The following is a 13,153-nucleotide window of genomic DNA, read 5'->3' on the forward strand; positions in this document are numbered from 1 at the left end:
TCAATGCCATTCTCCCAAATCATCCCACCCTTGCCCTCTCCCACAGAGTCCAAAAGATTGTTCTATACATCAGTGTCTCTTTTGCTGTCTCTCATACAGGGTTATTGTTACCATCTTTCTAAATTCCATATATATGCATTAGTATACTGTATTGGTGTTTTTCTTTCTGGCTTACTTCACTCTGTATAATAGGCTTCAGTTTCATCCACCTCATTAGAACTGATTCAAATGTATTCTTTTTAATGGCTGAGTAATACTCCATTGTGTATATGTATCACAGCTTTCTTATCCATTCATCTGCTGATGGACATCTAGGTTGCTTCCATGTCCTGGCTATTATAAACAGTGCTGCGATGAACATTGGGGTACACGTGTCTCTTTCCCTTCTGGTTTCCTCGGTGTGTATGCCCAGCAGTGGGATTGCTGGGTCGTAATAATTTGTTTTAGAAGGTACTGTGACGCGTACAGAAATAGAATGACTTTTTTAAACTTTAACTTGAGAAAAACCTCAGAAAACAGGATCTTGAATACGGATACTCAAAGGATTTTATTTTTTTAATTCTGGAGAAGGACCAAGAATTAATGTTTTACGTGCTATTTTATTTGATAAGTGCACTCTGGACATTTAAACCTTACAGGTATCTGACCAGACGTGTGATTCTTTGGGGGAGGGAGGGAGGAAGAGGCTGTCACTGTCAAGTGTTTCAAACCTCACTCTGTCTGACTTCACGGTGCTGCCGATCCTCACTGTCTGGACACTTTGCGGTGCATGAAGGGTGTTGCTGACATACCTGGTGGTGCAGAGCCCGCAGGACACCGTCAGCTCCTTCCCTCTGGCTAACACTCTCCTCTCTCTCTCTCCGACTGTCTCCCCGCTGCCGCCTTGTGCTTCCTGCGTAGCCATGCCAAGGTCAATGGGCGTGTGTATCTGATAATAAATAGGTGGGTACTTCAACGTTTTCTCTCTTGGCTCCTTTTTCAAATGGTCTCTGGGGGTGTTAAGCACTTTATTAGCTTGTAAATGAAACTGACATCATCAGACAGTGGACATGGCCTCCAGGTATGCTATGGATGTCTTTTGCAAACCCAGCCATTCGGTGTTTGGACTGAATGGTGCTGCTGAGTGGACTGAGAGGCGGCCGAGGGTCTTCAGCTGGCACTCGGCATTGGTCACCCTTTGGTAGAATTAGTCCTGGGCTTGCCTGTGAGCCCACGTCCCTCCTGAACATGTAATCAAGAGCTCAGCTCAAGAACCAGCTGCTCCACAAACCACCCATCTCTGCCGAGTCCCTGCTGAGTGTACCAGCCCTTCCTCTGAGTTCCCGGAGCACTTTCTCTTTGCTGCCGCCTCCCAACATTGGCCTTCAGCCCCATCTGCCTGCCTGTCTTATCTTCTCCCCTGCCCGCCACCTCCGGCCCTCAGGCCCTGGGTCCCTTGTACAATCCACCGCAGGGCCAACATCTCACCTACCGTGGGGGTTTAACTGCTAGTGGATATGCCTGAATGAAGTGATAATAGGCACAACAATCTATGGTTAAGAGAAAATTAAAACACCAATTTCTTCAAGTATACATCTACTTAAAAGAGCATCATATAGAAGGATGGTATTTTACATGACAGATTTCACAATGTATTTGCCTTCTGCAAAAAAAAAAAAAAAATTCCAAGTTGGGCAGCGTGCTTAGATGCACATCATCCAGGCGGGGAGATAACACCTACTCATAACCACAGGTAACAAAGGGTGAGCTCTGACACCTGCTGTGTGTGGAGTTATCCTCAAGTGCCCAAAAGAGAAGAGTGTTCAGGTCTAATTCACCAAAGCTCTTCTTACTTTATTGAGAGAATTAAACTATCCACTCCCATAACTTCACGTCTTAAGTAATCAAGTCAGTAATTTAGGTAGTAGAAGCATGTATTTTGCAGTAAATCCACTTAACAAAATAACTCTTGGAAAGATTTGTAGGTTTTCTACTCCACTGTCTTTCCTCTTAAGAGGAATGCTGAGGCTGACAACCAAGTAGCAGACCCGAGGAGGCAGCCCGTCTAGAAAGAGGAGTAAAAACTTAGTGCATCTCTGTGGAGATCTCTATGGAAGAGGAACGAGGCTGGGTGGGCTCCCTTTGGGGCTGGTTTTGGGGGCAACCTGAGAGAGAAATGTCAACCTCAAGTTTTTAGCTGCCAGCTAGAGAAGTAAGCTACAGACTTGAGGCATAAATCTTGAGCAGCCATATCAGTCTTATCCCTCTTAACATAAAGAACCACACTATATCTGTCTCTCTCTCTCTGTGTTTCTGATAAAGTCTTGATCATGTGCTTTAAGAGGAGGTGGCTGGGGCGCCCAAGAGGCAGGAGTGGTTTGATGGGCTCTGACAACTGATACACTCAGCCCTCCATATCCGTGGTTTCTGCATCCATGGATTCAACCAAAAGCATTTTTTAAAAAAAATCCAGAAAGTTCCCCAAAGCAAACTTGAATTTGCTGTGTGCAAGTTACTATTTCCATGGCATTCAAATAGTATTAGGTATTACAAGCCATCTCGAGATCATTTAAAATGTACAGGAGGATGTGCGTAGGTTACAAGCAAATACTATAGCATTTTATACAAGGGACTTGAGCACCCATAGGTATTGGTGTCCGTAGGGGTCCTAGAACCAATGTGCCAAGGATGCTGATGGTACAGAGTTGGCTCCCTGCATTCCTCTTGAGGAGAAACATATGCCCATCAACCCTGAACTGACTCAGGAGTTCTCAGACCTAGATGCAGTCATCTAAAATAATTAAAAACTTGAAGCATTCCACCATTAGCTCAGTCTTCTTTCCAGTGAACTCTCACTTTTGTCTGAATGCCCACATTTTAAGAAAAGTCAGAGCTGTGCCCTAGGGAGCACTCGACCTAACAAACCCTCTCTCCCTACACAGTATGTGCTTCTAAAAGGCTGCACATGAAGTATGTCCAGTTTTGAAGGGACTTCTCTTGATTAGAATGATAGGGTGAACCTTTTATTGAGTAAATAAGCTTTCTTTATCCCCAAATTTATTTTTGTATGCTCAGTGCTGTTTAATAAGGAGAATACTGTGTTTCTAGATGGGAGTTCCAATGAAAGAGGGGACATACCTATATCCAACTTCTGGGTCAGTCACAATTTAGACTTGACCTTATAAGATGTGAGGTAGGGCTGTGTTAAGGACAGTGGCTGACTGATAAAATTCTGATGGTGTGAAAAATACAGGAAGTTCCAACTGAATTTGTAAACAGACTGATTTAGAATATTTTAACAGGAGCAATGGTTAGTTCTCCTACATATACACAAACCAGGGCCATTACACCTGTTCCTGTGTACATGTGTAACTGAATCACATTGTTATAATTAACACATAGTAGATCAACTATACTTCAATAAAATTTTTTAAAAATAAAAGACAGAGGAAGGAGCTTTGCCACTTCCCCTTGTTAGCAAGATGTCTAGTTTAGGCTTAAATCTAAATCGTTTTGATTCCAAAGAGCATGCTTTTAACATTGTTCTGGATTGTCTCAGAAAAATGCTATGAGAAAAACGAAAGCACAATGAAAGGATTCATACAGTGTCTTTTAAAGTAGACACTCTAACCGTTCATTGAGAATACTTTCATCCAGAGGCATTTTATAATCACAGATTTTCTCAGGTGAATTATCTAGCTTAAGAAAATAAGCAAGTACATACAAGTAGAAAATAATGTTGTGGAAATCTGGCTATAATGTGGATTATCAAAGCCAAACTGAAAGGTGATTTTTTGGGGATCATACGATTTAATTAATTAATTTATATTTTGAAGTATAGTTGTGTTACAATGTTGTGTTACTTTCTGCTGTGCAACGGTGTGAGTCAGCTGTATGTATGCATATATCCAATAAGAGAAGAAAAGAAAAAGAAAATAAGCAAGTACATGTCAGCACACTTTCTTCCACCGACCTCAGAACATTCTTTGTTCACTAAATTTTCTAACATTCTGTGATCTACCTGCTTGAGATCGCTAAAAGGAATTGCTTTTGAAGGATAACCTCTCTGAAAGTCCAAGGGCAATGCAGAATCTTGACCACAGTTCTCCAATATCACAGGCGTTTAAATGCAAAACCAACAAGTTGCATGTGAGCTTAGATTTTTATCTAGCCGGACTTCTTCATTTTGTTTAAAAAAAAGTAAAATTCCAGAGACATAAAATTGTCTCAGAGTCAATTACAGGTATTACAGATAAAACTCAGAGTATTACAGATACGATAACATTATCAAGTGTCTGTCCTGTGACAGTCAGGCTGAAATGAATAAATTTCTGCAAATGAGAAGGACTACCTGCATGATCTGTAATAGGCCTTTTCCTAATGTCTACTTTATTGCCCACAAAGGTTCTTTCAAACATTCATTTGAATATGAATAAAAAGATATACTCTTAAAAAACTGAGGAGCAAGATCATACTCATTACTATTCGCCGTGAACTAAGCTGGACCCCCAAGAGTTGCTGAGCTCCCTAAGGCTGCAGCCCCTTCAGCCAGGCTCCCGCACTCTTCTCAAGAGATCTGGTCCCGCAGTTCACCTGGTGCCCGAGGATGGGGTGTGATTCAGGCTTCTTACCCCCAGAAGCATTTGCATCCACTGCATACGCTTCAGATGGCCACAGGACGAGACTGGTCCATGCAAAAGTTGACCGACATTACACCTTATTTAAGAATTAAAAAAAAATCCCTCCTTAAACTGTGAATGACTTGATTCCTAGGGGATGGTTTGCTGTGTTTCTAAGAAAGCATGACCTGACTTGCCTCAGCAGTCTCTGCGTCCTGCCCTTCACCACTGCAGCACCGTCCATTCTCAGATCAGCTGCCCGGCTCAGGGCTCCCAGTCAAAGCACGCTGTGGCCGCCATCCTGGAATGCACATGGCGTTAGGGCCCTGCACCCGGCATACAGGAATGCAATAGTAGATGACTGTAGCATGATGTGTGATCTCTGAGTCTCCTTATAACTCTTCTGTTCTCATCTCCTTTTTTTTTTCCTTTCTATTTCCATTACTTTGAGCAGCATCAAGAAAAAATTACCAATCCACCACAATGAGTAAGTCCCCCTGTGAAGCCATGAAATGCTTGCTCTACATGATGCCATTTCATGCTTCTCCATCCTAAACTCTGACCATTTTCTCCTGCGGGAAAAAATGTCAAGTTTAGGTGTTGATAGCTCTCATGACTGACTCATCACTAGAACCTGAATTGGAAGAGCTCACCAAACCTGAATCTACAGTTCATTTTTAGAAAGAGCTTTAAAAAATAAAAAGCAACCGGATGCTAACAAGCCCACATGCCAGGCTGTGTAGTGACTTCCATTTTGTTCATCTTCCTCCACGTGCCCCTCACTCTCAGCTCCCAGTGCCCTTCCCTCCCTGACTTGTCTGCTGTCTGCCGACAGGCTGGCCCACCCCGAGGGAAGCCTTCCGGACCTTGCCATGATGAAGCTGACCGCTAGCCTGGAGGTGGCGGAGGTCAAGCAGCTGGCTGGGCCTGGGGAGGAGATGCCGGGGGGATGCCCTGCAAAAGCCAAGAAGGGCGAGCCTGGCAGGGACAGCGAGGATGAGGATGAGGATGAGGACGAAGAGGAGGAGGAGACGTCAGGTAAGCCGCCCGCCCAGGAGCCACTCGGATGCTGGCTCACAGGTGGAGGAAACCAACCACTGACTTGCTCCAAGTGAATCAAATATATACTCATTATATAAGTATATAATAAAATATATACTCTATATGCTCCAGTATATACTTGACCCTGGCAGTGAGCTAGAAACGGGGGGAACGAGCCGTACACACCAGGCTTCCACTCATAGCTGCACACACGCCCTGCCTTGCAGATCAGAGGGACAAGGGACCCATCAGTACAGGCCAGGTCTCCACTCACAGCTGTGCACACACCCTGCCTTGCAGATCAGAGGGACAAGGGACCCATCAATACAGGCCAGACCTCCACTCACAGTTGCACTCCCTGCCTTGCAGATCTGAGGAACAAGTGGCACTTGGTGATCGACCGCCTCACCGTGCTGCTCCTGCGGTTCCTGGAGGGCTTCCACCAGCTGCAGACGTTCCTGTGGTGGATCCTGGAGCTGCACATCGTCAAGATCGTGTCCTCCTACATCATCTGGGTGTCCGTGAAGGAGGCAAGTGATGCCATCCCGTCTTTAGGCCAGACCCAGCCAGACGTCTGCTCCAGCTGGAGCCTTGGGCCGCTTGGACTTAAAGTCCCCACGCTGAGCACGGGTAGGGCAGAGACGGACATGGATGTGGATGTGGCTGTGCACCACATGCCCACCCAGTGTGGGTATGTCTGAACTCCGCACAGCTTGAGGGCACCACTCAGGCGTGTTCTCTCCCAGGAGAGGTTCCTGAAGCTCCAAGTTGGGCCGAGGACCCCCTGGGTGTTCTCCCAGAAGCCTGTTCACCTCAGTAGTTTCCCACTGTGATATACTTAACATCACCTGGTTGTACACTTGTCTGTGTACAAAATGTATATCTTAACACCCACGACCGTTTCTTGTATATAAGAGCTCAGCCAACCTTTGCTCAGCTCAGAGGAACGAATCAGTCAAGTTGCCTAAAAACATCTAGGTTTTTAGATGTTGTGCCATGTGACATATTTTTGTCTGCATTTCCAATTTTGTGTTCTCAGGTGTCTCTGTTCAACTACGTGTTTCTTATTTCCTGGGCTTTTGCTCTGCCGTACGCCAGGCTCCGCCGTCTGGCCTCCAGTGTCTGCACCGTCTGGACATGTGTGATCATCGTCTGTAAGATGCTGTACCAGCTGCAGACCATCAAGCCTGAGAACTTCTCTGTGAACTGTTCGTTGGTGAGCCTCGGAGACGGAGGGTCCCCTTGCCTGGCCTTCAGGGAAGGGAGGCACACCTCGGGGGACCCACGTCCCCCAGCCCTCGCCGACAGGCCTTCGCTGGCTCAGTGAGTCGGAGGTGTCCTGGCCCCGTCTCTCCTGATGCTGATTCCCCCTGAAGTGGGTCCTCCCCCCATCCCTGTGTCCCTTTGCTCAAACCCGAGGGAGACTAGTCTGAACTCTCCTGACTGCGGGGCCATCTCTTACTCCTTTCTCTTTTCTTTTCAGCCAAATGAAAACCAGACGAACATCCCCCTGCACCAGCTGAACAAGTCTCTGCTCTACAGCGCACCCATTGACCCCACAGAATGGGTGGGCCTCAGGAAGTCATCTCCTCTACTTGTCTACCTGAGGGTAAGGCTTCCTCATCCTTAGTGTAGCCTCTGCTGAGTTCATGTCTGCAGCCCTTTCCCTGGAGACCGCTCACCTCACCTTTGAGAGCAGCCTCGTCTTCTTACATGGGGTTTGCAGTCACCTCCAAAACACATGACTGAGTATTAAAATCAGTATTGAATTGTGCTGAAAAGAAATCAGCTGAGTAATTTGAGATTCGTTGAATAGAGTATGACAAATATATTCACTGGAATGTTACGAAACTGCTCAAAGGCAGATTTATAATATTATCAGACACTGAAAGATATCCAAAATATATTGTAATGTTGGAAAAAAAAGCAAACTTCAAAACAGGATACATAGAATGATATCTTGTAGGCAACAAAGAAAAAATATTGAGTAAATTACACCAAATGGTCAGAGTAATTATTTCTGAGAAGTAAGTATAGCATGACAAGAAATGTTTGCTGTCTAAATTCTACAGATTTTAATCAACGGCATCTATTATGCTTAGAAGTAGCCACATACAAAGGGCGTGTCTTTGAAAAATGAATTCTGATTGCAAATAGTTGTAACAAACATAAGGAAAGCAATATAGTTCAGATTATTCACATGTTACTGTGATGGATAGTTTGAACATTTTATTTTGATGGATTATGCTGATGATGTAATTAAAGCCTTTGTACTCAACCGGAATTTTAAAGTGTACTAAGCATCTCCTCTTACTTGGTGTAGCTTCCTGATGTTTTCTCATATGACCAATATTATTTGTAACATACAAATTATGTCTACCGTTAAGAGCTGTTACAAGATAAAACCAACTCATATTTGAAAGGGGTGATTAGAATAGTGTCTGGCACATAAATGTTACCTATTTTTTATTATTATTTTGTAGTATGATTAGTATATTTTTTACTCTACTGCTCTCTCTAGCCAGCTTTCAAAGATATTGTGTTCAAAAACTTGCTAAGTTGAGCCCCAGTCTGCAGCTCAGTCTGTTTCCTGGGGTCCCTGCAGGATGGTGTATAAGGGTTTCTCACATTTAGTTGCAAAGAAGGCTGGACAACCCTTCCGAGTAACTGGACCCAGCTGTCTGGTTCGGTGGTACTTTTTCTGGATCTGGTGTAACCATCGCCAGTCATTGGTATAGAGGTTCTAAATCCTGTTATCATGAAAATTAGCCTGATTTTCAAACTGGAGATGACTCCACCCTTGTTACCAAAAAACAGGGAAAATGAGCATTAAAGTCAAGACTGTTTCATGGTTGTGGGATCTGATCACACATACCCACAGTGAAGTGAGATAGCTTTTTAAGGAGACTGTAAATGACCACATGGCATCATGTGTATTTTCTTTGTTTTCTAGAACAACCTGCTGATGCTGGCCATCCTGGCCTTCGAGGTCACCGTCTACCGCCATCAGGAGTACTACCGAGGTCGGAACAACCTCTCAACCCCTGTGTCTAAAACCATCTTCCACAACATCACAAGACTCCAGCTGGATGATGGACTTGTTAACTGTGCCAAGTATTTCATCAATTACTTCTTCTACAAGTTTGGTCTGGAGGTGAGTTTCCTTGCTGATCTGTTCTCTTTTCTCTGAAAATTCCAGCAGCTGCTTTCAGCCAGGTGGCCACTAGGGCTTTGTGGCACATCTCCATGCCCTGATTTCCATCTCCTTGGGATCCGAGGGGGTGGCGGGGAGCTTCCATGGCAGGGTTCCCTGGCCTGGTGGAGAATTTCCAGGACTTGGTGCCTGTCCCCTGCTCTGCAGCCATGGACATGGCTTCTCGGGACGCCCAGTCTTACAGATGCCTGGGTGTCTGTTTAGTGCCTTCTGAATGTATGACCTCAGCCAGAGCACACTGTTTTGACCTGAATAGTGTGGGAGGCCTGCCCTCAGTACTTGAAACAGTGATTCTTATTGACGGCCACCTAGTCAGTCTTCTGTCTTCATGATGAAAACACACTGCAGAGGCAGAGCAGGTGAAGAGCTCATCCAGGGTCTGGGCCCAGGAACGCGGGTCTCCACCGCTCCTGGGGGCTGCCCGCTGATGTCACTCCCCTTCCCTGTAAAGCCGACTTTCTGCCTCTTTCATCCTCACGCAGACCTGTTTCCTCATGTCAGTTAACGTGATCGGCCAGCGCATGGATTTCTACGCCATGATTCACGCCTGCTGGCTGATTGCCGTCCTGTACCGGCGCAGGAGAAAGGCCATCGCCGAGATCTGGCCCAAGTACTGCTGCTTCCTGGCTTGCATCATCACCTTCCAGTACTTCATCTGCATCGGCATCCCCCCTGCCCCCTGCCGAGGTGAGTCCCCCCACCACTGGCAACGGGAGGCGGGAGCTCAACAGCATGAGGGGCTCCCTGACCGGGTCCTCCCACCTCACACCCTGCAGACTACCCCTGGAGGTTCAAGGGCGCCAGCTTCAATGACAACATCGTCAAGTGGCTGTACTTCCCTGACTTCATCGTTCGGCCCAACCCTGTGTTCCTCGTGTGTAAGTGGGGTGCTGGGGTCCTGCCTGCTCGTCTTTCCCCTGGTGGTGCACCCCTGCACCCCCTCCCCGACCACACCCCTGCACATACAGTCCGGACAGGCTGGCTTCCACGCGTCACCATCACCAGCCACTAGCGGCTCCTGCCAGCCCTGTTTTGTCTGCAGAGTTAATACCATGTTAGCATTCCAAACACTTTTTTTACTTTAGTAATTTTATCCTCTGCCACACACCCCACTATCCAGCCCCACACACCTGTATACACCCACCTTCTAGGAGAGAGGCTGCGGGGGGCGGGCCCGGTCCTGGGGAAAGCGGTTGCTTCTTGCTGCCACCGCAGACATAGACCTACAAACTGGAAAGGGTAGCTGGAAGGACGAGGCCAGACCACAGATGCTTCTGTTCCGCCAGATGATTTCATGCTACTCCTGTGTGCCTCGCTGCAACGGCAGATCTTTGAGGATGAGAATAAGGCTGCCGTAAGGATCGTGGCAGGTGACAACGTGGAGATCTGCATGAACCTGGACGCGGCCTCATTCAGCCAGCACAATCCCGTGCCCGACTTCATCCACTGCAGGTAACGTGGCTGCCCACGGGCAGCCCCTGGGAAGGTGAGACCCCCAAGCCCATGCCTCCAGCTCCCCTGCCTTTCCTGGGCGCTGACCCACTGATTACACCATGAAGCCAAGAATCCTGGGGCCAGACAGCTAGAGGCCATGGTCTGGAGGCCAGACCTCCTTGTTATCTTCTGTCCTCCATGGACATGCCCAGGGCAGTTCTGGGGAACAGATGCCCCTGAACCCCAGGACAGCCAGGGCCTCAAGCGCTCCCAGGGGCCCTGGAGGTCCTCCCTGGGGTATGTTGGCTGGTGTTGCCATGTTGTTCCCACAGGCTTGGTTTTATGATTTCTGAACCCAAAGCAGGTCAGGCTGAAGAGTGAGGGCCGGGGCTCCTGTAGGAGAATTCACAGCTGCAGGCAGGGAAGAGAAATGGATGGAAAGCACATGATGCACAAACACGTGTGCACGAGCACACACACACTCACTCAAACATGCCAGCAGCCTAGTTCCACCGACTTCAAGTCACACACATTGGAAGGACTGGGCATTCAGATCCCACACCAGGACTGAATCACTGACATTACCTGTGTGACCATGGAATGCTGAGAAACACCCACATCTTATGCACTCTCCAGTGTGTATGACATCAAGGATGAATGAAACATAGTTTAGAGAAAAATCATGGAACTATTCAGAAGTGTTGAGTATTTTAGTCTAAGAAGAGTATAGTCCAAAAGTCCACTTCTGTGACAGTGTTCTTCTCAGTTCAGTTCAGTTGCTCAGTCATGTCTGACTCTTTGCAACCCCATGGACTGCAGCACGCCAGGGTTCCCTGTGCATCACCAACTCCATCACCCTGTCCATCACCAGCATTCTTCTAGGGACCACTTATTCCCTAACCACACTGAAAACAGTGTAGCGTGTATTTATCAGAGATGACTTAAGAGCTCCCACAAAATAACAGCTCGGTTATCAAGTATCTGATGCCCTGGGATTTCTTTGGAAGGAATGCTGCTAAAGCTGAAACTCCAGTACTTTGGCCACCTCATGCGAAGAGTTGACTCATTGGAGAAGACTCTGATGCTGGGAGGGATTGGGGGCAGGAGGAGAAGGGGACGACAGAGGATGCGATGGCTGGATGGCATCACTAACTCGATGGACATGAGTCTGAGTGAACTCCAGGAGTTGGTGATGGACAGGGAGGCCTGGTGTGCTGCGATTCATGGGGTCACAAAGAGTCGGACATGACTGAGCAACTGAACTGAACTGATGCACAATTGGGGGTTCTGTGCTTCTCCCCAAACTTGGGAAGAAAAACAACCAAAGCAAAGCCTCCATAGCCTAGAGACTCTGAGCAAATGAATCCAGATGGGTCGCAGCTTGTAGGTACAACATCTGTCAGCCGATACCCAGCTGGGGAAGCTCCCGGAGCTCCACCACTGGGGGATGATGGGGCCCGAGCATCTGCCTGTCTGCAGAGTGAGGAGTGGTCCCACAGAAGGGACCTTGGCTCGGCCCAGGAAGGTGCAGAGAGAATGCTGACAGAGCCTGTGAGCTCCATGTCGACGTGTAAAAAAGTGAAAGTGGTAGTCACTCAGTCGTGTCTGACTCTTCGGGTACTAGGCAGAGAACATTGCTGCTTGTGGGAAGTTTGACCCCAGTTTGATGATAATAAAAGTGCATATGGCGTTTTCACAAAGCACTGCTCTGTCCATCACTAACTGGATGAGGATTGCCTGTGGACCAGCCGGCGATCAGAGCACCCTCTCTGGCCTGTGCCTCCAGGCTGAGTCAGGAGGAGGATGTGTGAACACATTTCCTTCCTCTACTAGAACCTCCCTACTTGGTCTGCGCTGCAGTCTGTGTTGTCTCTTGGTTTTGTTGTCCAGGTCGTATCTGGACATGTCCAAGGTGGTCATCTTCAGCTACCTCTTCTGGTTCGTGCTCACTATCATCTTCATCACCGGGACGACCCGCATCAGCATCTTTTGCATGGGCTACCTGGTGGCCTGCTTCTACTTCCTGCTCTTCGGGGGCGACTTGCTGCTGAAACCCATCAAGAGCATCCTGCGCTACTGGGACTGGCTGATCGCTTACAATGTCTTTGTGATCACGATGAAAAACATACTGTCGGTAAGTGGCTCGCACCGTGTAACACATTTGCGGTCCCAGCCTCAGAGCAAACAACCCATTCAGTGGTTACTGAAAGCCCTCAGCCCCTCATGCTGCTCTCTTAAAAGCCCCGAATAGGATGCTGGCAAACTCAGAATTGGAATGACCGTTTATTACTCCTTGTTTTGCTGTTTTAAGCAGAATCCTTTTTGCTCACATCCACCCTCTCAAGGACAAGAGGATATGTATTTGTAGGAAAAAAAAAAAAAACTCTAAAATGTATTTTTTCAATTAAAATCTATCCCTTCTGAGGAATGATTGGATTTCACTCCAGAACAGGCTGCAAGTGGCCCTTTATGAGTTGAAACAGTCATGTGATGTCTTCACAAATTATATCCTGTTGGCTGAAACCGACTCTCTTACTGGGAAAACTCCATGCAAGTATAAATATTGACAGAATAGTCAAGATTTTCTGTGACACCAGGTGGGGTACAGATGGGAGGGATAGGCCCCAAAAGGTGCAGGTGTTTTATGGTGCCCTGATGCATGGGTGGACACAGGAGCTTCATAGCTGCCCTAAGCACTGGCGTCTTGACTTAAAAACAGCTAAGATGGTGCAGGATTGAGACCAACACTTCCTGTCCACAGAATGTGGCCGGTTCTCTGTTAAATTTCTGCCTTCTAGGCCACAGTGTGGCCCTTCCCTGGTAGATAAACCACCCACGGGTCATCCCAGAGTCTCATGAAAATTTT

General features: G+C 47.2%; 1 protein-coding gene across 5 annotated transcripts in view; it reads left to right on the forward strand.

The window, feature by feature from the left end:
* Positions 1 to 13,153, forward strand: part of PIEZO2 (piezo-type mechanosensitive ion channel component 2) — a 253,432-nt gene that overhangs the window by 188,667 nt on the left and 51,612 nt on the right. For all 5 annotated transcript variants that reach the window (XR_826962.1, XM_010859074.1, XM_010859075.1 and 2 more), the window contains exons 18-26: positions 5,434 to 5,636; positions 6,009 to 6,169; positions 6,679 to 6,855; positions 7,123 to 7,248; positions 8,593 to 8,793; positions 9,336 to 9,540; positions 9,630 to 9,731; positions 10,140 to 10,305; positions 12,178 to 12,421. Coding sequence is in view for 4 of the 5 variants with exons in the window: in XM_010859074.1 (XP_010857376.1) it covers positions 5,434 to 5,636; positions 6,009 to 6,169; positions 6,679 to 6,855; positions 7,123 to 7,248; positions 8,593 to 8,793; positions 9,336 to 9,540; positions 9,630 to 9,731; positions 10,140 to 10,305; positions 12,178 to 12,421 (1,585 nt within the window). In the remaining variant the exon portion in view is untranslated. The remainder of the gene's footprint in view (positions 1 to 5,433; positions 5,637 to 6,008; positions 6,170 to 6,678; positions 6,856 to 7,122; positions 7,249 to 8,592; positions 8,794 to 9,335; positions 9,541 to 9,629; positions 9,732 to 10,139; positions 10,306 to 12,177; positions 12,422 to 13,153) is intronic.

This window comes from Bison bison, unplaced genomic scaffold (genome assembly GCF_000754665.1).
Source record: "Bison bison bison isolate TAMUID 2011002044 unplaced genomic scaffold, Bison_UMD1.0 scf7180017864453, whole genome shotgun sequence".
Taxonomy (NCBI): domain Eukaryota; kingdom Metazoa; phylum Chordata; class Mammalia; order Artiodactyla; family Bovidae; genus Bison; species Bison bison.